Source organism: Kickxella alabastrina (genome assembly GCF_025024165.1).
Source record: "Kickxella alabastrina strain RSA 675 chromosome Unknown BX661scaffold_1, whole genome shotgun sequence".
Classification (NCBI taxonomy): Eukaryota; Fungi; Kickxellomycota; class Kickxellomycetes; order Kickxellales; family Kickxellaceae; genus Kickxella; species Kickxella alabastrina.
Window position 1 is genome coordinate 1,834,865 of NW_026251472.1, and position 27,873 is coordinate 1,862,737.

At 51.4% G+C, this 27,873-nt stretch overlaps 11 protein-coding genes across 11 annotated transcripts; 5 read left to right on the forward strand and 6 right to left on the reverse strand.

Annotated features, from left to right (window-relative positions):
• Positions 1-217: 217 nt before the first annotated feature.
• BX661DRAFT_222000 (uncharacterized protein) lies at positions 218-4,717 on the forward strand (the record flags this gene model as incomplete). The annotated part of the gene is made up of 7 exons (XM_051538844.1): positions 218-426; positions 1,981-2,355; positions 2,494-2,894; positions 3,054-3,192; positions 3,381-3,722; positions 3,815-4,393; positions 4,469-4,717. Exons 1-7 carry the CDS (start codon positions 295-297, stop codon positions 4,715-4,717), a joined length of 2,217 nt encoding a protein of 738 aa, XP_051395504.1. The 5' UTR covers positions 218-294.
• Positions 4,718-4,904: 187 nt separating this feature from the next.
• BX661DRAFT_168279 (uncharacterized protein) lies at positions 4,905-6,542 on the reverse strand (the record flags this gene model as incomplete). The annotated part of the gene is made up of 1 exon (XM_051533420.1): positions 4,905-6,542. The coding sequence occupies one exon, from the start codon at positions 6,540-6,542 to the stop codon at positions 4,905-4,907; it is 1,638 nt and encodes a 545-aa protein (XP_051395505.1).
• A 254-nt stretch (positions 6,543-6,796) lies between these two features.
• Positions 6,797-8,151, forward strand: BX661DRAFT_176111 (P-loop containing nucleoside triphosphate hydrolase protein). The gene has a single exon (XM_051534262.1). It carries the CDS (start codon positions 6,894-6,896, stop codon positions 7,920-7,922), a length of 1,029 nt encoding a protein of 342 aa, XP_051395506.1. The 5' UTR covers positions 6,797-6,893; the 3' UTR covers positions 7,923-8,151.
• A 56-nt stretch (positions 8,152-8,207) lies between these two features.
• On the reverse strand, positions 8,208-10,059 carry BX661DRAFT_176113 (uncharacterized protein). Its single transcript, XM_051534263.1, has one exon. The coding sequence runs from the start codon at positions 9,940-9,942 to the stop codon at positions 8,290-8,292; it is 1,653 nt and encodes a 550-aa protein (XP_051395507.1). The 5' UTR covers positions 9,943-10,059; the 3' UTR covers positions 8,208-8,289.
• A 201-nt stretch (positions 10,060-10,260) lies between these two features.
• BX661DRAFT_195659 (uncharacterized protein) lies at positions 10,261-13,124 on the forward strand (the record flags this gene model as incomplete). Its single annotated transcript, XM_051537970.1, has 2 exons — positions 10,261-11,998; positions 12,445-13,124. The coding sequence occupies 2 exons, from the start codon at positions 10,261-10,263 to the stop codon at positions 13,122-13,124; spliced, it is 2,418 nt and encodes an 805-aa protein (XP_051395508.1).
• A 1,441-nt stretch (positions 13,125-14,565) lies between these two features.
• BX661DRAFT_139565 (COX5A-domain-containing protein) lies at positions 14,566-14,907 on the forward strand (the record flags this gene model as incomplete). The annotated part of the gene is made up of 1 exon (XM_051532802.1): positions 14,566-14,907. A coding segment is annotated over one exon (342 nt), but the record flags the coding sequence as incomplete, so codon positions are not given.
• A 59-nt stretch (positions 14,908-14,966) lies between these two features.
• On the reverse strand, positions 14,967-15,465 carry BX661DRAFT_176119 (uncharacterized protein). The gene has a single exon (XM_051534264.1). The coding sequence runs from the start codon at positions 15,421-15,423 to the stop codon at positions 14,992-14,994; it is 432 nt and encodes a 143-aa protein (XP_051395510.1). The 5' UTR covers positions 15,424-15,465; the 3' UTR covers positions 14,967-14,991.
• BX661DRAFT_176120 (uncharacterized protein) lies at positions 15,466-16,560 on the reverse strand. Its single transcript, XM_051534265.1, has one exon. It carries the CDS (start codon positions 16,303-16,305, stop codon positions 15,658-15,660), a length of 648 nt encoding a protein of 215 aa, XP_051395511.1. The 5' UTR covers positions 16,306-16,560; the 3' UTR covers positions 15,466-15,657.
• On the forward strand, positions 16,561-19,101 carry BX661DRAFT_176121 (peptidase M24, structural domain-containing protein). The gene is made up of 2 exons (XM_051534266.1): positions 16,561-16,937; positions 17,066-19,101. Exons 1-2 carry the CDS (start codon positions 16,602-16,604, stop codon positions 18,779-18,781), a joined length of 2,052 nt encoding a protein of 683 aa, XP_051395512.1. The 5' UTR covers positions 16,561-16,601; the 3' UTR covers positions 18,782-19,101.
• A 933-nt stretch (positions 19,102-20,034) lies between these two features.
• BX661DRAFT_176125 (adaptin N terminal region-domain-containing protein) lies at positions 20,035-23,331 on the reverse strand. Its single transcript, XM_051534267.1, has 3 exons — positions 23,204-23,331; positions 22,981-23,049; positions 20,035-22,840 (listed from the first exon to the last, which is right to left on the reverse strand). Exons 1-3 carry the CDS (start codon positions 23,250-23,252, stop codon positions 20,181-20,183), a joined length of 2,778 nt encoding a protein of 925 aa, XP_051395513.1. The 5' UTR covers positions 23,253-23,331; the 3' UTR covers positions 20,035-20,180.
• On the reverse strand, positions 23,332-27,541 carry BX661DRAFT_176126 (uncharacterized protein). The gene has a single exon (XM_051534268.1). It carries the CDS (start codon positions 27,322-27,324, stop codon positions 23,485-23,487), a length of 3,840 nt encoding a protein of 1,279 aa, XP_051395514.1. The 5' UTR covers positions 27,325-27,541; the 3' UTR covers positions 23,332-23,484.
• Positions 27,542-27,873: the final 332 nt, after the last annotated feature.

The window sequence follows — 27,873 nt, forward strand, 5'->3', positions numbered from 1 at the left end:
GCAAAATTTTATATTTTGAGCGGGGGGTTTTCGAAACCCGGTTTTCCAGTTTTTTTTAGCCTAAAATACCAGAAAGTCCAGATTTTTGAAGATGCAGGGAATTATTTAGGCTTTATTTCCGGCTAGTGCTTTGGTTATGGGTTATGGGTTAAGCGTGACGCTTAATGGTGTGATCATTTTTTGATTTTAGTTTTAAAAATATATATTTTTGGACGTTATTTGCATTTATTGAATTAAGTACAAATAAAATCAGTAAATACAATCAGTAGACAAAATGCTAAACAAATTCTAAAAATGAAGGCTGCGGAGCTGCGAGGCGCGCTGGCACCGGCACCAGCACCCATGTCAGAGTCAGGTTTGCTATGGGTGCATCAGTACCAGTGCCAGTGCGCGTGGCAGAACCAGTTCTGCAGCGGCAATCTTGATGTAGAGTTCAACTTAAAGTGGCAGCAGCGAGTTGAAAGACAAGAGCAAGGCAAAGTGCGTAACAAAATAACAGCGGCAAGCGAAAATCAATATCCAAGACGGGGAAATAGTGGTGAGCGCGAGACAGAGCCGGAGACAGAAAAACAGCGGTGAGTGGATGGCAGGAAATCAGCGGCAATTATGATAAGTACAAGTACAATACCAATTTTGCCTATAATATGAAAAAAGTTACAAGTGAAACCATTACAATAAAACTGCCAATATTACTTGCTAAGCAAAACGACGTCAAATAAGAGTATACAAATTGAAAATTGAAAATGAATGAGGAAGATAAAGAGTGAGATGCATGTCTTATCTTGTGGACGCAAATTCTAATCTTTTTACTCTCACATTTTGCATCATTATTGCCATTTTATTTCTTCGCATTCTTTTCAACAGGCAATTGATTCAATTATTTAACACGTGATGTAATAGCATAAATAATTTATTTGCAAAATCAAAGTTAAAGAACAGTAGAAATGAAGGATAATATTTCAATTTATCATTAATTGCTAATGAATATTCTGACTACAGCACATAGCCGATTGCTTTAAAGGTTATTGAATTTGTTTTATATTTTAAGTTTGCCTTATTTATTAAGTTAATATTTTCATTTAAGGAAAGGCATAAAACCTAAACGTTTTATTTGTTTGATTCGCATTAGAACACATATTTAACGTGCCATGCCTTAAAAATATGTTACTAAAAAATAGACAGAGTCATGCTCAAATGAGTAATGATTAGCATTATAATTCGCATATAAGTTTTTATTGGATTCTATATTCATTGTATGTGTATTTAAATTACCATATTGTTCTTCCGGTATAGAATCGTCCTTCTCTTTTCTTAGAACTAATTTTATAATGCAATACAATACTAGTAAACCAAAATGATACAATTGCATTGAATAAACTTATATCTATCAACATAATAGTATAAAATAAGTGGTATAATACAATAATTTTAAAGAGGGGAGGAAAAACAAATAGATAGTTTATGCTGTAAGCAACTTTTTTGGTTTTCTGGGGGTTTCCATCTTTCTTCATTGAATGATGGTCCAAGCAGGTATACTTTTTATTTTTGTGTAATTTTCATCATATAAAATGCTGATCAAAATTTAAGTAAAATATGTGTCACAGTTGAGGCACATGATGTTGCATAAACAAATATATAGCCTTACTAAAATTATTGGATTATGCGCATAGCAGCCAGAACAACGGTGAGGTTTTATTATAGTTTATTTACATATCAAGAACACATAAAGGAATGGCTTTTGAGAAGATAGGGAATGCTCTCATTTAAAAAAACAAATATTTTCTTTTTTGATTATATCATTTTGTAACATATAATTACATTATTTGAAGTGTTTTTATATTTTACATTTTTCACTATTTTCAACTCAAACCAATTCACCCAGCTATATTTTTTTATTTTTTCAGTATGCCCATCAACATGGAGGCCCTCCTCAGCCTTTGCAAAATGCATTGTTCCTAATTCCTACCAGTTTTGCGTGAGCATGTCGTCACTGTCCATCGTGTTGCAACAGCTACATACGAGCTCGCACAGTATATCTTTTTACAAGAGCTGGATAATGAGGACTTTAATATCGTCGACCATCTGAATCAAGGATTCTTTAAGGAGAGTTTTATCGCCCCTTGCCTCGGAGATCAAAGCAAACCATGCAGCAACAACCTTAAAACTGCAAACTGCAAACTGATCAACAAGCACAGGCACACGTTCCTCAAGGAAATCAAGTTTGAGTGCCCGCAGCTCATTGGTGCGGCCTTTGTTGCTAATTATGAGGGTACAACAATCCTCGCCGCATATAAATCCCATGTGTCTCAGCGCTTTAGCGGGCAGTTGAAACATATGGTCAACATAGAACTTGACGTAAAGAAAAGGACTAAACAGCGGCACGAGATTCTTAAGAGTGAGGATGGCCATACCGAAAAACAAATACAACAATGCATTAGCAAGGAGATCAGAATTCCAGCAGGCAGGATGAAGTGGGCTCTGCTGTGTGCTAAGACCAGCAAAGACAGCAAGCAGATCAACTCCAAGCATACTTCAGACTCTATTCTCCGTGACAGGGTGGCGGGCCTAATTGAGAGCTTCTTTGGCACCTACCCTGAGGACTACATCTTCAGTGACAATGGACTCAAGTATGATTCTGTGGCTAAGCCAGTAAACCACTTTGGGGCTTCTGTTGAGATGTTCCGGTCTTTAAAGCTCAACGAGGCTGTGAATACAATTTCCCTCTTTCCGACGAGGACGTCTATTGTACTGGGTTTTACTACGCTCGACAAGACCATTCTTGCACGGGGTATTCTGCCTATCACAAAGAGCCGACTTAAAGCGCTGCACAATGGGAAGCTTTACCTAGATATCAAGCTTCCCGAGATTCCGCGTCTGAAGGATCTCAAAGGCAAGTCACCAGAAGAAATTTGGTCACTCTTTTATGGTATTTCATGTTGGCCGTTTTTGCTCGACTCTCGAAAGGACAAAAACCCGCACAGGTTTGGTGGGGTCATTCGTACTGATGGCACTGCAGTTATCGTATTACTAGACTCGCCCGCCAACACACAGAGGAAGAGGGTCAAGGCAGAGAGGATTTCACGGTCTAAGAAAGGTTCTGGCGATGCTGACAACAACAACGAGAACAACAACAACAACAACGACAAAGACAACAGCACCAGCACCAGCAATAGTGGCAAACTTGCCAATGGTGTACCCTGCAGTAAGAAAGGTTCTCCTCCCGAGTACATTGATAATTTGCCAAAAATGGCATACATGATATTGGTGACAGATCAGCTCTCTTTGATACCAGTCGACGGTATATGCTTTATTGTCTGGGATATAAAAGCAGTTACAAAAAGGGTGAGAGAATGACTTTCCGCCACACCAAATATTCCGAGGCTAATAAGCGTCGTGAACGCGTGTTTCATTGGATCCGCAAAAACGCAAAAAAGGTATTCCAGCTTGACCCAGCAAAGCTCGCCAAGGCAGAAACAAATGGTTGGTATATGTCTGTTGAGGATACCGAGCGCGCGCTCAACCACCCTGGCTCCAGTACACTTGCTTGCAAGTTATATGCTGAGTACCTCCTTGAGCGCCGGAAAGGTGATTTTGTTTTGGGAGAGCACTACCACAACACACAGACCCTTGGCAAGAGTCAGAAACATGCCGGCAGCAGCTCAACTGACTCCTTGCACCGCAAGTTCCATTATCTTTCCTTCGTCAACAGAAAGCGCGCCGATGTCAAACTCGCAAAATCTTTACATGCAAAATTTGAGCCAGATCCGGTCCTAATTCTTGGTAATTGGACCCAGGCATGGCCCGTCACCATGAGCCAATTCGTGGCAAGGGGCGGCGGGAGATGCCAATAGGTCAGGGATTCACTGTCTATTTGATCGACGAGTATTGTACTTCAACATTTTGCCCGGTATGTGAGAGCAGGATCGAGAAATTCCACAAAATTGATGATCCTTGTCTGAAGAATCCCAAGCGCAAGTACCACGTCGCAATGGCAGCAGCAGCATTTAATTCCGTCGTAGCTGCAACCACTTCGGCCGCTGCGTCTGTCGCAGCAGCAGCCACCGACGCCGCAGCTATTACTGACAGTGCGCAGCAGAGTCGCAACCAGTGGATGCCTATTCGCCCAGAGTCTGCCGATATTATCCGGCGGATAGGGGAGGAAAAGGGCTGGTCTAAGCGCAAAATTTCCCACAAAATTAAGCAGCAGCTGCAGAATGAGCTGGCTGAGCGAAATTGGGAGCAATTCGTTAATCTTCAGCCTGCTGATAATCTCAAGCGCATTGCCAGGCTGAGCGGCTGGTCGCGGGGCAAAATTGAGCGCAAAATCAGACAGAGGATGTGCAATGAGTTGGCCGCGCAGCAGCAGGTGCAGGATCAGCAGCAACAGCAGCAGGTAGCCGCAACAGGCGTTAATACAATTCCAGCAGTAGAAAAACCTCGCCAAATCTTACGCCACAGCTTGCTTCAGTGTACAGTGGAAGACTGCTTGCAAACCTTTAGGACCGACGGAACCAAGATCAAGGATGGCGAAAAAGTGCCATCAAGCAGGCGGAAGTGGAATCGTGACATGGCTGCGGTGCTAAACTTTCGCATCATTCTTAATGCCCTGCTTAAAGGCGAGCATTCTCCCTGTCTCTTGCGCAAAAAGACACCTTTCGAGTTGGCTGGATTTGAGTCTACAGCAACGCCCAATAATTTTCCCAAGCCCAAGCCCTAGCTTCTCTTCGAAAGAAGCAGCGCAATAATTAATATCTTCAATCGTAGTAGGCTATTTGTTGCCTCTAGTTTCTAAGGGCGTTCTGGGTTACTATGCAATCAGGATAGTAAGGGTTGATGTCGATTTGCAGGATGTTTGAATTTTATTTAGGTATTTGTAGTCATTCTTTTCTTCAGTATAGAAAGAATTAGTTTTCTAAACCCAGGCGCTGTGCCTTGAAGCGGGACATTTTTGGCTTTGCTTGTTGCAATCCAGGCGCAGCAGCGGCAGCAGTAGGGGCGACAGACTCCTTGACAGACTCCTTGACGGATTCAACCACTGGTGTGCGCACAGGCTTGGGAGCGCAAGCAACTTCGGGCGGGCTCTGATTCCTGTTCATCATGGCATATGGAGACGGGTCGCTAGGAATCTCGATTCGCTCAAATTCTTGCTTATCCATCTCCCCGTCCTCCCCCCTCTTGTCGACCAGAGTGACACCAGCCATGGTGGCCAAAACCTGCTCTGCAACTTCCGCGGCGCCCTCGAGTTTGCCGCCAGACATCTTGGCAAAACGCATCCGGCTATATGCCTGGGCAATCTCCTTGGCGTGCATCTCCTCGTCGACAGTCTCTGTGGTGGGCTCAGCAGTGGTCTCGCGCTCAACCACAGCGGTTTTCATCGGCTGGTTCTGCTGCTGTTTCTTGGGCACATTTGGCGTGCCCGGCGCCTTGTTATCGCTCCTAATGCTGCTGCTGCCGGGGAACCGGACGCCTGACAGGCCAGTGTTGGGCTTGAACAGTAGGTTGGATTGCTTTTTCTTATCCTCGGACACTGCCATTTCAGCCAACAACCCAGCCACAGGGTCCACAGGACTGCTGTCCCCCTGCGGCAGGCTGTATGCGACGGCCTCTGGGTTGAACGACACCGAGCGTGCGGAGGACTCCCTGGCAGCAGTATCTTCGGCGCGTTTGCTCTTGAACAGGGATACAGGGGCCTTGAGAATACCCTTGGGGGAGTTGCGCGGCGGGGCCTCGACGAAGCGCTCGATGACTTTGGATTTAAGTTCCGAGGGCTGATCGTCGTCGCTATTGGATCCGTTGCGCGTATAGTCGTTAAAGTCATCCTCGTCGTCGTCCTGGGCTGCGTTGGCGCGGTCCTCTTCGGAAAACTCGTCACCCTCGTCCTCGTCCTCGTCCTCGTCCTCTTCTGTATCTTCATCGTCGTCATCCTCTAAGTCGTCATCGGAGTTGAATTGGTCCAGGATATCCAAAATCCTCTGCTCTTCGAGACCCAGATTCTGACGATCAATATCGGCAACAGCGCCGGCTTCCTCAATAGCCCGCAGCCGCTTAGCCTCCAGGTCCGCGGCAACCCCCGCACTCACTACCAGTTCAGCCTCCTCCAGCTCATCGCCCTGGCTAAACGGCACCTCCACGCCTTCTTCTAACTCCTCCTTAATCTCCACAAACCTCTCACCCTGCTCATTATACAGATTCCCCTCCAGCTCCTTCCCAAACGGCAAGCCTCCTAGGTCCTCGGCCTTCTCACCTTTCATCACCTTGATGCGCTTCTTAATCAGGCTAATCTGCGCATCCGCGTATTCCTCGCGGCGCCTTGCCATGGCCGCGGCTTGCGAGGCCGAGCGGTCGACGAACCAGTTGTCGCCGAGTAATACGAGGATCTCGTTTGTGTGGATCAGCTGCCCGGGGAAGAATGCCAGGGGGCCGACGGGGACCATGGCTTCGTAGGTGAGCTCACTGGGGAGATCCGTTAGGAGCGTTTGCAGAGAACTGTATTCTTCCTTGTGGCCCTTATATTGCGATAAGAGGGAGGTTAGAGAAGGCATGTCGGTTGGGAGGCTCGGCGTGGAGGGCGACGAGGGCGTATATACGACTGCTTCTTTTCCTTTGGACATTGCAATGTTTTCCCTTTTTTGGATTTAGAAAGTAAAAAAAATTAATAGTAAAAAGCTTGGAAATATGAAGAAAAATATTTTTGTGGGGGTTCAAATTTTATTCTGGTTAATTTCTTAGCTCCAGCGTTAAGGAAGTAAGAACGGGAAAAAAAATTTCAAATCGACAATCATCGCTTATTGCTGCGCAGCAGCAGCAAATAATAATAAAAACAATTTCAACACTTTATTGCTAAAAAATACAAATCCCAATTCACGCCAATTCACACCACTTCACACACACAAATGGATACAGGGATGGAAACGCTGAGCAAAGAGGACCAGGACCTACTCGCGCGGTGCCTGAGCAAACTCAACACATCCGATATCTCACACTGCCTGCTCCTCCCCTCCGGCGAGTTCCAGCGCGCCACCGGTCTCAACGACCGGCAATCCGCACACGCACGCACTCTTATTTTCCAGATCCTCTACCCCTGGCGCGCCAACCTCCAACGTGCCCTCCCACACCCCCAGCAGCAGCAGCAGCATCCCCCAGGGATCACCACCGGTGACCCCCGCCTGGACCTCTGCCTCGGCGGCTTTCTCCCACCAGGCAGCCTAACAGAAATTGTCGGCGAAAGCGCTACCGGCAAAACTCAGCTCTGCCTGCAACTAACAGTCTCCGCACTTCTTTACAATCCCTCATCCGAAGTCATCTACATCTACACCGAGGGCGCATTCCCTGCAGGTCGGCTTGCCGGGATGGCGCGCAGGCGGACGAATGATGTGGATGCTTTGATGCGGCGCGTCCACGTGGCGGAATTCGCTGACCTGGAGACTATGCTGCATGCGATGGAGTACAAGGTGCCGGGAATTTTGGCCAAGGGGGTTGTGCCGCTGGTGGTCGTGGACTCTGTGGCTGCGCATTTAAGATTCGGCGATGATCCGGATCAAATGGCATTTTATCGCAGGAGGGCGGCGATGATGGTTCAGTTGGGCAAGAGGATTAAGAAATGGAACGGACAATGGAGATGTGCGGTTTTGGCAACGAACCAGGTGCGAGATGTTTTCGGAGAACCGCCCGCGGGCGCATATAGGGCTCAGGTGGTTTCGTTAGTGGCTGATAGGAAGGCGCCGGCGTTAGGCGCTGTGTGGGCCAATATTATTGATGCCAGAATCGTCATGTACCAGCGCAGAGCAGCCGATGCTGGTGCCGCTGAGATTGCGGAGAACATTGGGCGGAACAGACGCTGGATCGAACTGGAATTTTCGCCATGGGCACCGCGAGCGCAATGCGAGGTTACTCTTAGCGACAGTGGATTCCACCACATATAATGTGTTTTGTTTTATTTCAACAACCCTACACTAACAGAAAAGAATGAGGCTACAAGTATTCTGCAAAACGGCACCCTTCCCCCCAGATTGACTAGCAACCTGACAGGTGTTTAGAAACCAGTGGCAATAGACCATTATGGCTGACGATATTAATCAGTTCGCTGCTTCTTTTGAAGAGAAGAAGCTGGGGCAGATGGATTCTTGTGGACACGCTTGGGCTTGGGCTTTGGCTTAAGCAAAGTCTCGGGTATCGCTGTACACTCGGGCTCACCCGACTCTGACAATGTCTTTTTGCGTGAAAAACGGGTTTTGAAAATCCCCCGCTTAAAAATCTGGACTTTCGCTATAAATGTCTGGAAATTCCAAATTACATTTTCAATAGTGTAGTCCATTCAGTAATGAGGATTCTGTCCCACGGGCAAATGCACACTACTGAATCTGAAAGTGGATCCTCAGTAGGCTGTGATAGCTGGGGGAGGTCCTGGCGGAGTTTCAAGAAGCAGGTTTCACAGAGTCGGTGGTCGCAGGGTGAAAGCACGATGGCTTCGAATGTGGTGTAGCAGAGTGTGCATGTTCCAGGCAGTGTCTCTGTGCCCGAGTCTTCGTCTGCCAGTTGATGTTCCAGAGCCAGGGTGCCTAGCCGCCTGCTGAACTGGCTTGTGAGGTCGCTGGCTACTTTTAGGAAGTCCGGGGCTGCCATTGTGCGCTCAATATTCAGGGTGCTGAACTGCTGGTCGCTGTGGCGAGAGGCCAGCCTCAGCAGCGATTCAACCAAGGTGGCAGTTTCTCGCAAGGTATCCGGTAGTAAATCGCACTGCTGATGCTCCTGCTTCTGCTGCTGCTGCTTCTGGGCGCGGTGTTTCAGCGTCCTAGAGATTTGCGCGCTCATATCGGCAACGCGCTGGTCGATATTCTCAGATAACCGCAAGGTGGTGATCTGAAACGCCACAGCCATGTCCTCATCCACAGTGACCATGATAAACTCATCGTTGTCAATAGACTTCCTGCGCAAGGCCGTGACCTTCAACCACGGAAACTCCAAAACAACATCCTCCATCTGGCCGCCGCCACTAGCACCATCGCCAGCGGAATCCACCACAGAAGCGACTTCGCCAACAGGCTTAATGGGGCCAATAATTTGGCCGCGCCAAACCACTGCCTGGTCGGAAAACGCCAGTTCGCCATGGCCCATTGTACGGAGCTGGCAGAGCAAAACCGATGACCACCATTTGCACGCAACCGCAGCAGCTGGGAATTCCACCTCTGCTGTGTATCCGACCAATCTATCGCGCAAATCCTTTATTATCTGCTGCTCGGTTTCTGCCTGCAACTGTCCGAGTTTGAGTCTCGCTTGGTCAAGGTTTCTCTCTGTCATCATGGTTTCCTCTAGGTCGCCCAGTGGGCCAATAGCCGACTCGGAAGCATCCAGGCTGGCCAAGTCGAAAACCATATCCGCTGATTCCTCTCCTGCCACTGCTAATGAGCCTGCTGCTGCTGCTGCTGAAGTGGTGGTGGGAGTGGGCGACCCTTGGAGTTCGAATGGTCTCCTGATCGGGGACCACAGTGGACTCGCAGGTGAGCTTAGCGCCGGCGACACGATGTGTAATGAAGTTCGGAATAGTGGTGACTGCGCATTGACTATTTCGGATTCTGGCGTTCTCACCGGTGGTACGGTTATTCCCGTGCTTGTTCGCCGATTTGCCTTGTGCCTCTTTGTGTTGCGGGGCAGAAGCAGCGCTGCGAGTTCTCCTGGTGTGATATTCTTGCTGTTTGAGCCTGAAAGCTTTGTAGGGTTATGCAATGTCGTTGCTGGTACTGGTGCTGCTTGTTTGGGCACGATGGGCATGGTGGGGGCTGGTGAATTGCTGTGGGTGCTGTAAGTGGTGGCGTTTGGTTGGTCTCTGGTCGGTGTGTGTGCTGGGATTTTGGTTTTAGCCTTGGCTTTGGAAAGTCCAAATTTCTGCCGGAGTGCGCGAATTTCACTGAAAAAATCGTCACTGTCGCTTTCAGAGTTATTCATTTTGTGTCCTTTACATTTACAAAAAAAACAAGAATAAAGTATAAAGTATAAAGGCAAAATAAAATAAAACAAGACAACCAAAATGGGCGCAGCAAAAAATAAATAAAGGGATCCAGATGTATGCGTATTTTTTTATTTGAGCAACAGTTGACTCGAGTCGGCTCTCGATTTATCACGTTCAACGAAATTGTGTAGGAATAGAAAAAATATTCATATTTTTTTTCTTCCTTTCTTTCTCTTTTTGGGGAGTACGTTTCTTTTTTATTTTTGTACGAATTCAGTCAACCAAGACGCTCTCTCTCTTTTTTTTTGAATACCATGGCTAGGAAACGTAATAACAATAACGGCGGCGGCAAGAAAAACAAGGGAAAGAGCAAGAAATCTAGCCGCAGCTCCAGTATTTCCGCCAGCCCTGTCTCCATCCCCATCCCCTCAATCGTTACCGATGCTCTTGCCACAGAGTCCATTCTGACTGCTGTCAGTGATATTGTTGCCGAAATTATTGATGAGCGCGACGAAGAAGAGAAAGAGGATAATGGGGTAGTTGAGAACCCCGCGGTACCTGATGATCTGGAGAACGCTGAGTCTGTGGATGTGGAGGATCGGGTGGATCAGGAAGAGGCTGAGGAAGTCGACGCCGTTTCCGATTCAGAGGAGGCGATCGAGACCACAGAGTCGGTCGATCCGGCGGAGACTGAGGCCGTCAGCGAGATCAATGACCAAGAAATTGTCAAGGACGTTGTTCAGGCTGAGGTTGAGGAATTCGACGCTGTTTCCGATTCAGAGGGGCCAGTCAAGGTCACAGAGTCGATCAATGCAGCGGAGACTTACACTGTTGATGAGGTTGATAATCAGGAGGAAGCCGCTGTCCAGAACGAGGTCGAGGAAGTCGACGCTGTATCTGGTTCAGAAGGGGCGATCGAGGCGACAGAACCGGCCGATCCGGCGGAGACCGAGGGTGTCAGCGAGATCAATGACCAAGAAATTGTCGAAGATGTTGTTCAGTCTGAGGTTGAGGAATTCGACGCTGTTTCCGATTCAGAGGGGCCAGTCAAGGTCACAGAGTCGATCAATGCAGCGGAGACTTACACTGTTGATGAGATTGAGAATCAGGAGGAAGCCGCTGTCCAGAACGAGGTCGAGGAAGTCGACGCTGTATCTGATTCAGAGGAGCCAGGTTATGTTGACAAGCCATCCAAAACAGACATTGCCCCCGAGCCCCAACCTATCCATAGCGAACTTGAGGACAGCTACCACGTTGATTTTTCCGAAGCAACCGAAGAAAAAGATGCCACACCGGTGACTGAAGACCAACTTGATGACCTCTACACACGCTCCTTCACACCTTCGTTGACTACTGGCCTTCTGTCCGATAGATTTTCCTACACAGGTTCTGTTAACATGGAGGACTCCGAGGCCGAACTCCTGGCGAGTAACCTTGAGGACAGCATGTATCGGTCGTCAGTTGAGAACAGTCTCATTGATGAGATGCATGTGCTGGAGACTCCTGAGAGCGGCAGCTTTGTTGGTCAGGAGGAGTCTTTGGAGCCAGTTGTAGTTGAGTCGCTTGAGAGAAAGTACGTTGTTACGCCGGGTGCTTTTGATGGTAGCGGTGAGGAGATCGATGAGGAGGATAAGGAGCCAGAGGAGGTCGCAGCGGTTGATATCCCGGAATCGGCCGAGCCTGAGCCTGAAACCGAGGCAGTGGATTCTGTTGCCGTGGAGGATACCGCTGGCGACACCCCCGAGACCCCTACTGAGGACGCTGGTGCATCTCAAGTTACCAGATCCGTGGATTCTGCAGAGATCGAGGCCCAAGCAGGGGATTATGTTGCAGAGGAGGGTGCGGGCAAACTTATTTCTGCAGATGGTAATTTATCTCCACCGATCACCGAATCTGCGGAGCAGCTGGCCACTGAGCCAGAGGTCAAGGTCGAGGCTGTTTCAGTTCCTGAAAGAGACACAGTGATCGTCGCGGAATCCGAGCCAATCGAGGAGACATTGGTGTCGACGTCATCCGATCATGCTGAAGAGATAATTGGGCATCAAGAACCTGGTAAGTTTTATTTCAAAATTGTTTCTGTGCGTTTTTTTTTGATATCTTGTTTCGAGGAGGGATGTGTTTTTTCAGGGCTGTGCCATAACGCAGTTTTTCGTGTTTCATATTTTCGATTCCAAATTGCATATATATATTTCGTGGCAGTGATGTAACCATTTGATATCGAAGCATAACAGTCTGGATACAACTCCGTTTTAGCTTGTGTCTTGACAAACATAAAGCAGGCCCAGAGCTATTCCATTTTTATGCAAGTCAATGACAGCATCTCGTTCCCAAAGCTCAAGAACACATTTGTGTGACCTCCATTTCCCCCCTTTCTTCGTATAAAAAACAACATTGTTTCGTTATTTCAATTCCAAATCTCTTGTTTTTTAAAAAAAACATTTTTTCCTTTTGATAATAATTACCACACTTTTTATATACACATATATACGCATTTGTAGCACTGACAGCTCACTCGATCAATACAACAGAAGCAACCATGGCTAACCGTAACCAGTCCGCAAAGATCGACCGCGCGATCGACAACACCGCCGAAGGTGCCAAGGACGCAGTCGACAAGGCCTCTGACGTCGCCCAGAATGTCGACAGGAAGGCCGAAAATGTTGCGTCGGACGTCAAGGACGCCACCCATTATGCTGGCAATAAGGCCGAAAAGGCCGCGTCGGACGCCAAGGACACTGCGAAGGATGTTGCCAGGGATGCCGACAAGAAGGCGAAGGAGGTGACAGATGCCGCGGCCGATGCCGCCAATAATGCGGCGTCCAAGGCCAAGGATGTCCTGGATAGCGCAGGCAAGAGTGTTCGCGAGGCCGCGGCTACCGCCAATGACAAGGCGCATGGTGCTATGAGCAGGGCGCGGGAGTCTGGCGAGAAGTTTGCCAAGAAGGCGAGAGAGGAGGCGGAGGAGGCAGAGAAGGCGGTTAAGAAGGGCGTGAGAGAGACGTCGCCGGATACTCTGAGGGCTTTGGGCATTATTGCCGTAGCTTTGGCGGCTGTGTCTGGGTACTACTTCCGGCTGCCTGGAAGGGATAACCAGAGGCTTGGATTTGCTGGTGGTGTTGCGTCTGCTATTATCGGTCTGGGCACTTTGGCCACTGCGTTCATCAAGCGGAATGCCTGATAAGGAGCAAAATATGTTTTCCCCCCCCCTCGATATTCTTTAATTAAACCCGTGGCAATTTTTTATAGTGTCGCCGTTGTTGGCATGTGCACACATGATGTGGATGACAAATTCATTTTGGCGTATAAATACTTCCAGCAAGAAAAAATACAACAATCGCATTGTTTTGTTTTCAAAAAGCGAAATATAAAAAGGCAAGGGCCATCATGAATGCAGGCCACGTCACAATATTCAGGATCCCAAGCGGATATATAAAGGGCGTCAGCGGGCAGACCAAAATATATAAATGACACTTTAGACCATCATCATTTCACCTAATTCGCTCAATTCTTCAACCTTATTATTTAAAAAGCAAACCATGGCCTCTGACACCCCTATCAAAACCGAGGAGCAGAAAATGCTTGACTGCGAGATGTACCTTGGGAACGACCCTGAACTTCTAGAGCTCCGCAAGCAAGCGCGCCACAAAGTCGCCGCGCTAGGCAAAGCCCGCGACGACCCCGCAGCCTTCACCCAAGCGATCCACAACCTCCTCGGCACAGTCGGTGATGACAACGCAGTGATTGAAAGCCCAGTATACTTTGATTACGGCAAGAACACACACGTGGGCAAGAACTTTTACATGAACTCAATGTGTACTATTTTGGACTGCACGCGCGTGGATATCGGGGATGATGTGGCGTTTGGGCCGAATGTGCAGGTTTATACGGCAGAGCATCCGGTGGATCCGAGGCGCAGGCTGGAAGGGCTAGAGTCGGCGAGGCCAGTGAGGATTGGAAATAATGTGTGGGTGGGAGGCGGCGCTATAATTTTGGCTGGTGTGACGATTGGCGATAATGTCACGGTGGGCGCGGGCGCGGTGGTCACGAAGGACGTGCCCAATAATGTGCTTGTCGTCGGTAACCCCGCGCGTATCATTAAGCACGTATAATTGCTTTTTATTGGGCCTTTTTTTTGCATTTTGCGTTTTGAGAATGATAGCGGGGTGGATTAAGCGCAATATAGAAAATCAGATGTTTTTTACTATGCGAAAAAAAAATTGATCGACAATCTCGACTCGCTGTATTTTTTTAGTATGGAAAATATGAAACAAAAAATTATAGATTTCGAATTCTTTTTTTTTTCTTTTTTTAAAATTTCGAATTTCGAATTTTTCTTTCTTTCAATCAGCATTTCGTAGAAATTATTTAGTTTATTCCCTTTATTTTACAAATCATGTTTGGTGTTCGCGCAGCTATCAGAAACGCCGCCGCTATTCGCGGTGCCGCCACCCGTACCGGTTCCTCCGCCGGTAAGTATTCCTCCTTGCTGAATTACAACAGCAGCAAGAGATAAGAATTGAAAACAGGCAGAAAAGCAAAAACAAAAATTCATATATATATTTTTCTAATCCCTCTTCACTTCACTACATTACACTACACTACACTACACTACACATTTGTCTTTAGTTGTCGGTCGTCGGTTCTTCTCGGATCAGCCGGAGGAGACTTATGAGCAGTTCACCAACCGCTATGTCAAGTTCTTCGAGAACATTGATGATCAGTTTGAGCTCCAGCGTGGCCTGAACAACTGCTTCGCTTATGATTTGGTTCCCGATGTGGCTGTCTGCGAGGCAGCTCTGCGTGCCGCCCGTCGTATTGATGATTACGCCACGGGTGCCCGCGTGTTCGAGGCTCTGAAGACTAAGGTTGATAAGCCTTCCCAATACCAGGACTACCTCAAGGCTCTTAAGCCCGTCAAGGACGAGCTGGGCATTCAGACCAAGGAGGAGCTCGGCCTTTAAGCCATTTTTTAAATGTCTTTTCGTTCTCAAGTTTTTAACAAGAAAAAAAGAGTGGTTGGTCAAATACAATTATTTTTATTATTATTACTTGGACATATCAGATAATACTTGGAGACATGATCTGATGCGGTTAACAAGGTTATGTACCAAGCCCATGTTGGCTATATTATCGCATACAACGGTGCCGTAGTACGGGCCGACGCGGAACTGAACCACCTGCATTGCGCCGTATATCAGGGTTAAGACACGACTAGACCCAATCTGCATCTTCCTAATATCGTCAAAGGCGTCCTGGCACTTATCCAAAAGCGTCTCCTCGAAGAGCGGCTCGTGGAAGATCGGTAGGGCTTCGCGGAATAGCGGCTCGCGTTCGGCATCCGTCACTGTTACAAGCATCAGGCCTTCGATTGTGTTCATGGCTTCGCTGAGCATCTTTTCAAATTTTCCGTCGCCGTGTTCGGCTGGGCCCGTGGGCGGTGAGCTGTGCATGAGCTCGCGTTCAATCTCGAGGTCCATTTGTGTGTGCTGTCAAGTGGGGAGGGGGGGTGGGGAAATGAGGGTAAAGGTGTAAATTCAACTTTATTGGAGAAAAAAGAAAGGGTTGGGCTTCAAACTGAGAAAAAGAAAAGAAGCGAAAATAACAAAAGAGAGAAAAAGACGGGACAGGTGAAACATGCCCATCACATGATATGTCAAGCAGACACATGGCCGGCCAGCGCTATATCTCCCACTCTTCTTTCATCTGGAGAATTAGCGCCTGGCGTTGCCTTCCTGCTGGGGTGCGTCCTCGCCGGTCAGGAGCAGCATCAGGACAATGGGCACGATGTAGTACCAGTACTTCATAATAAAGCTCTTCTGCACCTCCGGGGCCTTCTCCGATCCGGTATTGACATCAATAGAAACAGCTGCGGCCAGCTCCGGCGTCGGGCCCTGCATCCTCCTCCTCACCACCACCTGCGTATCAAACCCATCAACATCCACGAGCTTCCTGCTGTGGCAGTTCTCCAGCGACCCCACGGCGTAATCCACATGCAGCAGGGCGCCGTTCCTCTCGGCATGCACGACAAAGGTCTCCTTCGGGCGAGCGGCTCCGTTGAGCCGGCAGCGAGGGGCTGCCAGGTGCACCAGTGATCCTGTCTTCTGCGAGCGCAGAACCACAGTGTACTGGAGCTTGTCCCCCTGCTGCGCCCATGCATCGGTGTCCGGAAGAGTCGGTGGCGGAATGCCGCCGCTTATTCTTGGCGAGTAGGCCGGTGGGTCGGTGAGGGTTAGTTCGCCGCGTTGTGTGAATTTGTTCGGCGCCAGGTTGTGGAATACCTCCAGGGTGTCTGCGGAGGCGTGCGCTGGGAGGAGCGCGCCGAGGAGGAGCACGAGCACAGAGGGGAATAGTGAGCGCATTTTTCCTTTTTGAAATGCGAATTAGTGTTTTTGTTTTGTTGTTGGCGGACAGAGATTTGAATTCGTGTATCTGGGGGCTTCAGCCCGAGTTTACTTGGGTAATTTGGACCGCAAAAGTCATGTGATTGAATCATCAGGATTCGGGGTGTGCGTGTCGCATTCTGTCAATGCCGCCATGATCAATGGCGATGAGCCAGAAGAGAGACACTCATTCTCGCCCTCGGCCTCAGCGCCTCCTTCCTTTTCCTTCTTTGTTCCCCAGTGTTTTTTTGATACTATATATTTTTTGACGCTTCATGTTTTGTCGCCTAGCAAGAACCGCGCGCAAAACACTCTTCAGCTGCATCCAACAACAACAACAACAGCAGGCCCAGCAGTCGAGACCAGGCTTAGTGCGCACATACCACACGGGTAGCGTTCACTCTAGCACCACGACAATTGCAGCGCACAGCGGCACAGCCAGCAGCAGCAGCAGCAGCAAGAAGAAGCGCTTTTACAGCACGACAGCAGAGACAGAGGAAATGGCAGCACCGGTCAATACGACAGACAGGCTCAGGCAGCTGCGCGAGCTGATGAGCATGGCGGAGCACAATGTGGCAGCATACGTAGTGCCCAGCGAGGACGCGCACCAGGTAAGGCTGTTTGTAAAGAGCAGCGATGGCAGTGCATCCACGGCAGTGCATCCGCGGCAGTAGCGCGTAGTGAAGCAACAATTAACCACCATGCATTTCATCATCCCGCCATTTCGTCATTGTTGTAGAGCGAGTACGTTGCCAGCTGCGACGAGCGGCGCGCGTTCATCTCTGGGTTCGACGGGTCCGCCGGGTGCGCAGTGGTGACAGGCAAAGAGGCGCTGCTGTTCACCGATGGGCGGTACTTTCTGCAGGCGCGGCAGCAGATGGACAGCAACTGGACGTTGATGAAGAGCGGGCTCCCCGGCGTGCCGACCTGGCAAGAGTACGTCGGCGGCCTTGCCGCCGGCTCGCGCGTGGGCATCGACCCGACGCTCGTGTCCGCGACGCAGGCGCTCGAGCTGCGCAGGAAAATGCAGGCCAAGGGCGTGCAGCTCGTGAGCGTCGCGGACAACCTCGTTGACCGCGTGTGGGGCAGCCGGCGGCCCGAGCGGCCCCTCAACGAGATCTTTGTGCACGACGTCAAGTTCGCCGGCGCATCGCACGCGGATAAGATTGTCCGCGTGCGCGCGGCCGCGGCGAAGGCCGGGGCGGACGGCGTCGTGGTGGCGGCTCTGGACGAGGTCGCCTGGCTGCTGAACCTGCGCGGGTCCGACATCTCGTACAACCCGGTGTTCTTCGCCTACGTGCTGGTGACGGCCGACAGCGTGACGCTCTTTGCCGACGAGCGCAAGGTGCCCGACGCCGTGCGCGCACACCTGCAGGGCGTCCAGCTGCAGCCCTACGGCGCGGTCTTCAGCGCCATGCGCGTGGCCGCCGCCGGCCGCTCGAGGCTGCTGGCCGGGGCGTCGGCCAGCTGGGCGCTGGCGCAGGCGCTCGAGGATGCCGGCGCTGCGGTTCTGCCCGAGTCGCCCCTGCCCATGCTCAAGGCCATCAAGACGCAGGCCGAGCTCGACGGCATGCGCAGCTGCCACGTGCGCGACGGCGCCGCCATGGCGCAGTTCCTCGCGTGGCTCGAGAACGAGCTGCGCTTCAACGCCGGCCACCTGCGGCTGTCCGAGTGCGACGTGGCGGATAAGCTCGAGGGCCTGCGCCGCGCGCAGCCGCAGTGCGTTGGCCTGAGCTTTGCGACCATCTCGGCGGTCGGCGCCAACGGCGCCATCATCCACTACTCGCCGACGCGCGGCTCGGACGCTCTGCTGGACGTCAACCAGATGTTCTTGTGTGACTCCGGCGGCCAGTACCGCGATGGCACGACGGACGTCACCCGCACCTGCCATTTCGGCTCGCCGTCGCCGTGGCAGCGGGAGTGCTTCACACGCGTGCTCAAGGGCCACATTGCGCTGGACCGCGCCGTGTTCCCTGCGGGCACATCGGGCTTTGTTCTGGATCCGCTGGCGCGCCTGCCGCTGTGGGAGCTGGGGCTGGACTTCCGCCACGGCACAGGCCATGGCGTCGGCTCGTTCTTGAACGTGCATGAGGGCCCGCAGGGCGTCGGCATGCGCCGCAACTACCTGGATGCCGGCTTCCAGCACGGCATGACCATCACAAATGAGCCCGGGTACTATGAGGATGGCAGCTTCGGTATCCGCATCGAGAACACCTGCCTTGTGGTTAAGAAACAGACTCCGTTTGATTATACTGGCGGCCCTGGCTTCTTGACCTTTGAGCCGGTCACCATGGTGCCGATCCAAAAGTCCCTTGTGCAGGTCGGGTTACTGACCCCCGACGAGCGCGCGTGGCTGGACGCCTACCATGCAAGTGTGTGGGCAAGTGTCAGCCCGCTGCTGGAGGAAGGAAGTCTGGCATATGAGTGGCTTAAGCGCGAGACGTCGCCAATCTGAACAAAACAAAGATACGAAGCTATTTTTTACTCTCTCGTTTTATTGGGATTAGTGAAAGCAACACATATTTAATAGGACTGAATGTTTGGTTCTTCGCCACACAGTCAACAAGTGAGGCATGTCTAATTGCTTCTTAGCCAGTGAGTGAGAGTAACACAGTGATAAGCCCTAAAAACCACATGGGATGTGTATTAGAGAATTACGAGTGGCTTTGGGACAAGGCTCAGCCAGCAGCTGCATTTCCGACTCTGCCTACTGGCAAGTTGGAATTGTGACCCTCTCTTGGAAATAATAAATATATAATACCATCTATACTACTACCCACCACAAGACTCTCACTGCGGCACCATTTCTAAGCAATGCATATCCCATTATCAGCCTATAATGGGCCCAGAAACTTGCCCCTATGGTGACAGCACCCCACCACAGAGGGCATGACATCAATTAAGGCAATGCCACGTGACGATCGTGGTTACTACTAACCGCGGTTATATTTTACTGCTAGCGGGTTTCGATTGAGCTTATTTAGCTCGCTTATAGTAGTAGTATATATTTTTATAGATTACATTTAACAGACAGTTTGTTGATATTACAGAGGGAGACAGCAAATGTATTATGTAGCAACAATAAGCTCTACATATTAAGTATAATCAAATAAATACACTATAAAGGATCTAAAGTTCGCCTTAAACAATCAGCATCTGTAAACAATAAAATACAGCCACGATTGATAATAATCACGTCTATCGCGTGTTATTTCCCTAGTTGATGTTACACCACCTCCCTCCCCCTCATCAATATAAATCAATGTATTTTAAATGACATTTTAAAAAACACAACACTTGCCATCATAAACTTTAAGTAAAGGGCAGCTCATGCGTAAGCAAGATTGAGTGTAAAAAATGCATGTGTCGGTCATGTCGATATACAATCCAACCAGTTAATGAAAATAAATTTAAAAACATGGGGGGGGGGGTCAAAACATGGTTACTTGAAATTTTTCATTTCATTTCGTTTCATTTTATATTTGATTTTTCTTTCTTTTTTTCCCTCTCATGTTGCGTTGGTGTGCAATTTCATTATGATATTCTTATATCGTTACAAAATTTTAGTACCACTCTGCTTTCAAACGTCGTTGTAGACCCCCAAAGGGTCTGAATGCCGCGCCCAAGCCCAAGGCCACGCCTAATGCAATTCATGACTGGATAGTTCTTATCATTTTTCTCACATCATAGCGGCTATTACTGTCTGACGGCTCAATCCCCACTGGGTAAAACCAATGACTAAGAAATGGAATAAAAAGACTTGGTCCAAAACTACATAATAACAATTTCATATTATTATTTTCTAAATTAAAAATAGATAGTTTACAAACTCAAGCATTCTTCTTCTACTACTGCTACTGCTGCCGACTTTCAAACACCATCCGCAGGCTGCCACCCACAGCCTGCGCAACCTCAGCATTAGTTGCCCTCAGCGTGACCCTCACTAGGCCATGTGTGGTCTTGGGCTCAACCCTGACAAGGCACCCAAAGCGGCCAGCCTGTGTCGTGGCAATACCTACGCCGACAATATTGGTCGGCTCCGGGTCTGCACCCTGAATCAGCGCAAATCCCATGCCACCAACCACACTGCGCAGCCACTCGCCGGCCGCCGAATCCGATGCCAAAAACGCTGCCTTCAGCACCTGCTGCGACTCGCCAATCCCCGAATCCCCCAGTTGCTTCCACCGCGCAAAGAAATCCCCCACAGCTATAGTCACCGGATTCATAAAATGACCCACAGTCACCGGCAACTGCAGCTCCGACACCGTCGGTGATCCTGCCACTGTGTACGAAATCCGCAGCAAAGGTGCGGTTGAGAAAACCTGCAAGCAGTGGACGTCAAAGAAGATACGCGCTTGCGCCAAGGGAAGAAGTGTCTCCGGCAGGACGTCTTGACCAGCAGCTGGCTGGATAGAAACCTTGCTTGCATCGGAGCTGCTGGCGCTGATGGAAATTCCGTACATGGGCGCTGTTGAGCGGTTGCCAAGGAAGACGCCGATACGGCCGGCTGGGGGCTTGTACTGCGCGACCAAGCCCACTTGAATCTCATCGCCATCGTACAAAATGCCGTCGTTCTCCCAGAGAAGCCGTGCGTAGTGTCGCATGCTCTTGGCCACAACCTGGTCTGAAGCCGTGAGCTGTTTCTGCTCCAACTGTGATAGTGATTGTTGAGTTGGCTGCTGCTGCTGCTGCTCTTCCTTGGCAGCAGCTGCTGGGGACTCTGCCTCGGGCTGCGATGCAGAGAGACCACGGCGCTCGCGGTTGATGTCGCGGCCGCCAAATACCCAGGTGCGCTGGTCCTCCGTGTGTGACTCCCTCTTGAGCAGCCGGGACATCAGCGCCGATTGGCGCTCAGGGAACGGCGGCATCTCCTCGAAAACCGTCGGCAAAAGATCCTCGCTCTCCAATGTGCCCAACGCATAGTACTCGCACGCCCTCTGTTGCAGCTCAGCATCCAGAGCACCGCGATACCTGTCGAGGACACGCAGACATAGGGTTTTGATCTCTGGGAATAAGTTGATGAACTTGCCGACAGTCGTCAGGGCCACTGCCCGGGCGGCCTGGGACATCGCTGGCATCTTGCTCTGTAGGGCTTTGAGCTGCTCAATGGGCGCGCTGTCGTCCGAGTTGGCTATCAGGTGACCAAACTCGCCCAGCACATAGGCGCTTACCTTGAATGCGCTCTCGTGGCAGACCGGAGCCTTGAGCGTCTGCAGGGAGATCTTGCACGCGTACACTTGCAACTCCTCGTTGCCCAAAATAACCTGCACAATGCGGTGCCAGACCTCATCACCCATGTGGTCGCCGGCCAAGGACACTAGCCGCATCATGACATCGACGTACCAGGAGTACTCAGTGGCAAACTTTTCCGTCAATATCGCCACCTTGAGCGCCATCTCCTCGCGCAGTCCGACGTCTGCCAGCGCCATATGCCGCAGCAGCTCGGAGACCACGGTCTTGGCGCTGCTGACGTCGCACATTGAGTAGAGCAGGTCCAGGGCGCGGCGCCGCACGCTGACGTCGCGGTCGCGCAGTGACTGGATGATCACCCCCTGGTAGGTCTTTATCGAGTCCAGGCGGTCAATGTACGCGGCCAGATGCGCCATGGTTTCAAGCCCGAGGTAGCGCACGTTGGTTTCGCGCGACGTAATGAAGCGGCCAAGCAGCACAGCGCACTCTTGCATCAGCCCCTGGTCGACATCCAGGTGGATACCCAGGTTGATGGCCTCGAAGAGAATCGAGTACTGGGCGTTCATCTGCTGCAGCTCACGCGGAGTATCTTGCGACACGTCAATGATATGCCGCAGAATGCTCAGTAGCACGGTGCGCATCTCGGTGGATTCCGGCGCTGGGTAGTACTGTAGCAGCCGCAGGAGTTTGATCTGCAGCCACGGCGCCGGCACCTTGTAGTACACGTAATCCAGAGTGTACTCGTTGTCGATGACCAGGCTATTGAGTCTGCGCACGGCAAAGGACGCGGCCTTGCGGGTCTCCTCGGGGAACTGCTGGGCTAGCGCAGTCACCAGCGAGGCCACCGACTGCGTGACGCCAATGTCGCGGTGGCCCAGGTACGGCACCACCCTGGACGCCCACTGCGGGGCATTGACAGCCTCAGGAAACCGCCTCAGCAGCCGCAGCAAACACAACGCAGCCTTTTTCTTGATAAACATGCTGGCTGCTGGCGAAAGCAGCTGTACAACTATATCCTGTGTCAGGCCTTCGGCCATTTCGCGCGTGCAAATGTTGGATATAGCATTGAGCGCCAGGCATACGTTGCATTCGTTTGTGTCGTGGAGGTCACGGCGAAGCGCTGAGACTACGGTTTGTGCGTGCGTCGTGTCCTCGGACATTAAAAGGGAGACTGCCAGGTATCCGATCTGCTTCTCGCTGTATTTGGCGCCCGTGATCAGCTCGACCGCCTCGCGGTGCCCAAAGTTCACATCGTAGCCGAGCAGCGACATGTAGATCAGCTTGCACACGTACTTTTTGCGGTTGTATCCGTTGATATTTGTCTCTACAAGTACGATGCGAGTGAATGAATGCGTGTGTGAGCAAGCGTGTGAATGCGTATGAGCTTAGTTACAGGACAGCTTGCTGCAGCTGCTGTCGTTGCTGGTTCATTATCAGGTTTTGACTTCTGGTTTAGTTCCTTACCTTTAAACTTCGTGCGAATGTTGGCCAGCTCCTTGTTTACCCGCTTCTCCTCATCCTCATGCGACCGACCTAAGAAACTGCACCACTTGGTTTGTGTTTGCGTGTACTTTTTTGATTAGTATTGGTTGGTTGGTTGGTTGTCTGTATATGTATATGTATACATGTGCATTCTTTCTTTATTTCCTGTCTAAATTATCGAGATGTGCGCGCGGAATTCCCTTACATTTGCGCAGGTCCGCTATAAACACCGTCAGTCCCTTCATTGGCGCCATTGCTGTGGATTGTTTGAGATTAGGTCGAGCAGCAAGTATGAATTATCAAGACAGAAAAAGGAAAAGTATAGAATATTGTGATTAAAGAGAAAGAGCGGAAAGAAAAAGCAGAGATGAAAAATGAAGCAGTCAACAAAATGGATACAAGGGACCAATGTTGTGATCACCTCTCGTCTGTTTGCCACAAAGAAAGGAAAAAACAGCAGCGGCATATGCTGCGTTCCCTCCCGGCTCACTCGAGGACAGGGCGTGTGGCGGCAATCATGTAAACACGGTCACCCTCGCGCATGACGCTGTCAACGGCAGGATTGGGCACAACGTACCACAACGGCTGGCGATGGTGGATGGCCATGCGGTATAGCCCCATCGGGACGGCGCTGTGCTTGAAGCAGCAGTGCGAGAACAAGCTTGAGTAGCTCCTCCCATAGAACCTCTCCGGCACTTCGACCAAAAACACGTGGCCGGAGCTCTCCTCATCCTCGTCCTCCAGCATCATCGCACCGTCGATGCCGGCCTCCTCCATCTTGGCCATCCCCAGGGCATGAACCACGTTGCCGTGCGAGAAGATCAGCCGCTTCATGATCTCCAGAATATGCTTGTTGTAGTACGACTGGCAGATGAGCGTATCCAGCATAACTGGCGCATACACGCGGCCGGACATAAACGACGGGCGCAAGAACGCCTGTCCATACACCTCATTGACCACCATAGTCTCGCTATCACCGACAAACTGCATGTTTTCGCGATGAATAAACTCCACGCTGAGGAAAAAGTCCGGGCTGTTGTACGTCAGCGCCTCGATATTGAGCACGCTGAGTAGCGCCGGCGCATCGGCCGTAGCGGTCGCCGAGGTGTCCGACCCCGCGAGCGACAGCTTGTTGGAGGAGTCAGCGGCGGCGTTGAGGGACTCTTCGCGGTTGGCCAGGACGATACTGCTGCTTGCCGTGTGGATGCGCACGCGCGCGAGGTCTGTGCGCGAGAGCGGCGACCCATGGACAATGTGGAGGCAGCCGAACCGCGAGAGATCCTCGCGCTGCAGATCCGTTGGCTCGCCCGGCGACAGAATGACGATGGGCTGCATGTTGAGGAACGAGCCCTTGCGCTCACCCGCCTGCTCCTGCGTGGGCTGCTGCTGCTGTGCGGCGGCAGCGGGCTGCTCGTTGTAGCTGCGCGAGATCTGCTCGTAGAGGGACGCGAACGGGTTGGATTTTCTCGCCGGCGCTGCTGTTGTTGCGGCAGGCGCAGCGTGGGTCTGGGTCTCAGCCTCGGCAATCACCGTTACCTCCGATGGTGCTGCTGCACGGATGCAGCTGACCAGGTATATGATGTTGCTAGGGAACTCCGAGCTGGTATCGCAGACGATGATATGGCCGGAAATGTCGCCGGGAAGCCCGTCGGACGTCATCCCCACGGGAGCGGGCTTTGGCGCTTCCGCGCCCTGGGGCTTGGACGCAGGCAGCACGGATCCAGCAGCCGTTTTGGGTGTCACCTCCGCGCTGCTGGTCGCGGCGGCCAGCTTGGTAAGATCCACCTCGGACGCCTTCTGCTGCCGTGGGTCAAACACCAGCGGTGTGCGCTTCATCTGCACCTTGGGCGCCGGCGCCATCGCGCTGTCTGAGTGCTCGCTGTCGCTGCCATTCGCCAGGTCATCGTCCACCATGATGACAGCCAGCTCTGGCGACAGAATGCCGTGGTCGCTCAAGTCAATCAGGTCGCTGCTCTCCTCGTTCGACGGCTTGGCGCTCAGTGCCTTGGACACGGCGCTGGAAATGCTCATTTGGTCATGATCGTCGTCGTCCATGTGCTGTGGCAGCGCATCCGACACAGCCAGCGTATCCATAACGTTACCGCCGAAGGGGGACAGGAAGGTGCGTTGCATCTCGGGGACAGCAAGCTTGCGCTGCAGGGGGCTTCCAATACCCGCGTCCTCTGCTGAGACAGCAGCAGCGGCAGCTGCGTCGGTGATGGCCAGGCCGGGGATCAGCGGCGTAGTCTCCTCGTCATCGCTCATCACATCGCCCATATCCACAGACGCCTGCTCGGTCAAATAGGCGATATCCATGGAGACCAGCGAGTTAGACGTGATGACGAAACCCAGCTCGTCTCCGATAAACATGTACCCGGCCGGATTAATCAGAATGCGCCCGTCCTCAGGCCCAGCCTCCACACGGCGGTCGGGCACGCGCAGGGCAAACAGCGTGGCGCCGGTCCTTTGGAAAATAACCTGTGCGGCGCGCTGGAACCGCACACCGTTGAAGATAGATGAGATACGCGTGGCATAGATCTCATGGGCCATTCCCTGCGCATACTCGGCAAGCCACGGCTGCCTGCTATTGCGTGCGACACGCACCAGCGGATCCGTCGTATTATTGGGGATCGACGACGTGAGCAGCTGCAGCAGGGAAGCAAACCCTGGGACCATGACACTCTTGGCCAACAGGCCGAGCCGCAACTCCTCGACGCAGATGACATGGTCTGCGAGGTACTCCAGGTGCAGGGTGGTTTCAGGGAGCAGCACCTGGGCGTAGATCGGCACCGGATGGCGCGAGTTCCCGTGTCCCTTGAGGTACTTACGCACGGCCAGTGCAATCATCACTTTGGCCGCGTCCTCCTTGGCAGCGTCGGCGCCGGCCTTGGAGCTCAGCAGGAAGATCGCCTGCGCTGCCTGCGCCTCTACCTTGGCCAGTTGCTTGAATGATGTCGGGCTGCCCAGGACAAACTTTACCCTGTTGACATACGCCGGGTCGCTCAGCAGCTCGGCAACTTCCTTCCCGGGACTCCGCTCACTCATCACGACCACCACAGTGTTGACCGTGCGCAACCCGTGGTCCTCGCAGAAGAACTCGCGCAGGAACTCGAACAGCATAGTGTACTCGAGGTCGCCGATCACCAGGACGTGCGACTGGTTGAACTCTGCCTCGAAATGCGCCGGCCACGGGCTGCGGTCCTGCCACAGGCTGAGCATCTCAGACACGCGTGGGGGCAGCCAAAAGATACCGATGAACATGACAAAAAGCACGATGCTGCGCGTAAACCACGTGTCCGGCTCAATATCGGAGCTCAGACCTGTAATGCTGGACACCGCGATAAAGAAGAGTGCCTCGTCAAAGCCCTGGATCTCCCCGCCCTTGTCCTTGTTTTGGTAGTACACCATTATGTGTGTCAGCACCGTGATTGCCAGTACCGTGGTGAACACTGTTGTGAGCGCACGCAGGACATTTCGTGTCATTGGCGTCATCCTGTAGACGTTTTTGATCGGCACAAGGCAACGCAGAAGAGCGGGCTGCAGGCGCCAGAAAATAACCGGGTAGAGGAAAACCCAGGGCCCGGCCGACATGAAGGTGTCGTAGATCAACGGATCCACTGAAATATGCGCCACGACAGCCAGCGGTGTCAGCGCTGAAATCAGCGTAATGATGGAAAACTGGCTCCGGAAGTACTCCAGCGGATCCGGCGCCAGCATATACCGCGGCAGGAACTGAAGGAGGAAGATTCCGCTGATAATAGCCTCCGTGGCCAACGACCAGTAGGGGACACTGAGCCGGTGCTGGCTAATATGCGTGGTGTTATACACGTGCAGAGCGACCACCGCGGTATTCAGCAGTGCGTCCAGCTGATCCCACCGTCTGCCCGCCGCGCTGGCATCCAAGTACATACCGATCATCTGGCGCTGCGTCGGCGGCGGCTGCAGCTCACCATCGGCGTTCGCCCGCTGTGCTGTCAGAGCCGTCAGTCGTGCGCCCGCCAGAGTCTCGCTGTTAACCCGTGAGATTACTGGAGCTGGCCCGTCGGTATAATCGAAGAGATCACCTACGTCGTAGTTGATGCTTTCGCCGCTGTCCTGCTGCGGCCCGCGGCTTAGCATCGAAGTGCGGCGTCGCTGGATGTTGTCTGGCCCCAGCATAGAGCTGATGTCGCCCATAGTCGTTGTGCTGCGACGCCGGAAGCCGCGCACGACGGATGATTGCAACGTGCTGCCAAAGTTGATGCGCGTCGTTGGTCGCCGGTATAGTGAGCTGGTCTCTGCGGGGGCCAGCTCGCCCTGTCTGCTTGGGAGGTTGTTGGTCGCCATGGGAGCAATAGCAGGCGGACTATATTGTAGGGTTTGGTAATTATAGTATCAAAAGGAAAGCCCCTTGAATAATATCAAGAATTTAAATGGAGCAAAGCGAGGGAGAAAAAAAGGAGGGAAAGTTAGTTGCCTGTTTTTTCACTTCTTTATTTCAACAACTTTTTTATGGTCTACACGGGTCCAATGGCAAAAGAATTCTCGTCATGTTTTTTTTGCGGTCAGACAGCCGAAATAAAATGCAATTAATGGTGACAGAAGAATGAAATGTCATGTGTAGTGTGACATACAACGATGATCCTGCCTGCTCATGCGCACTATTGCAAAAAGTCGGTTATAATTTGGCGCACTATTTATCTTTTTTTGTCTTTGCCCAAAAAAACGGCAATATGTGTCAAATTAAAAAACCAATTTTGTACCAAAAATGCGGCAATTGTTCATGAGCAGGCTGCTTTTTTTACGAGCAGCTTGTGCTAGTGTTGTGATTTGAGTGGAGCACTATGATGTAGTGTTAAAAGATGGGGTGTCAGTTTATAGAGCTTTTTATTATTA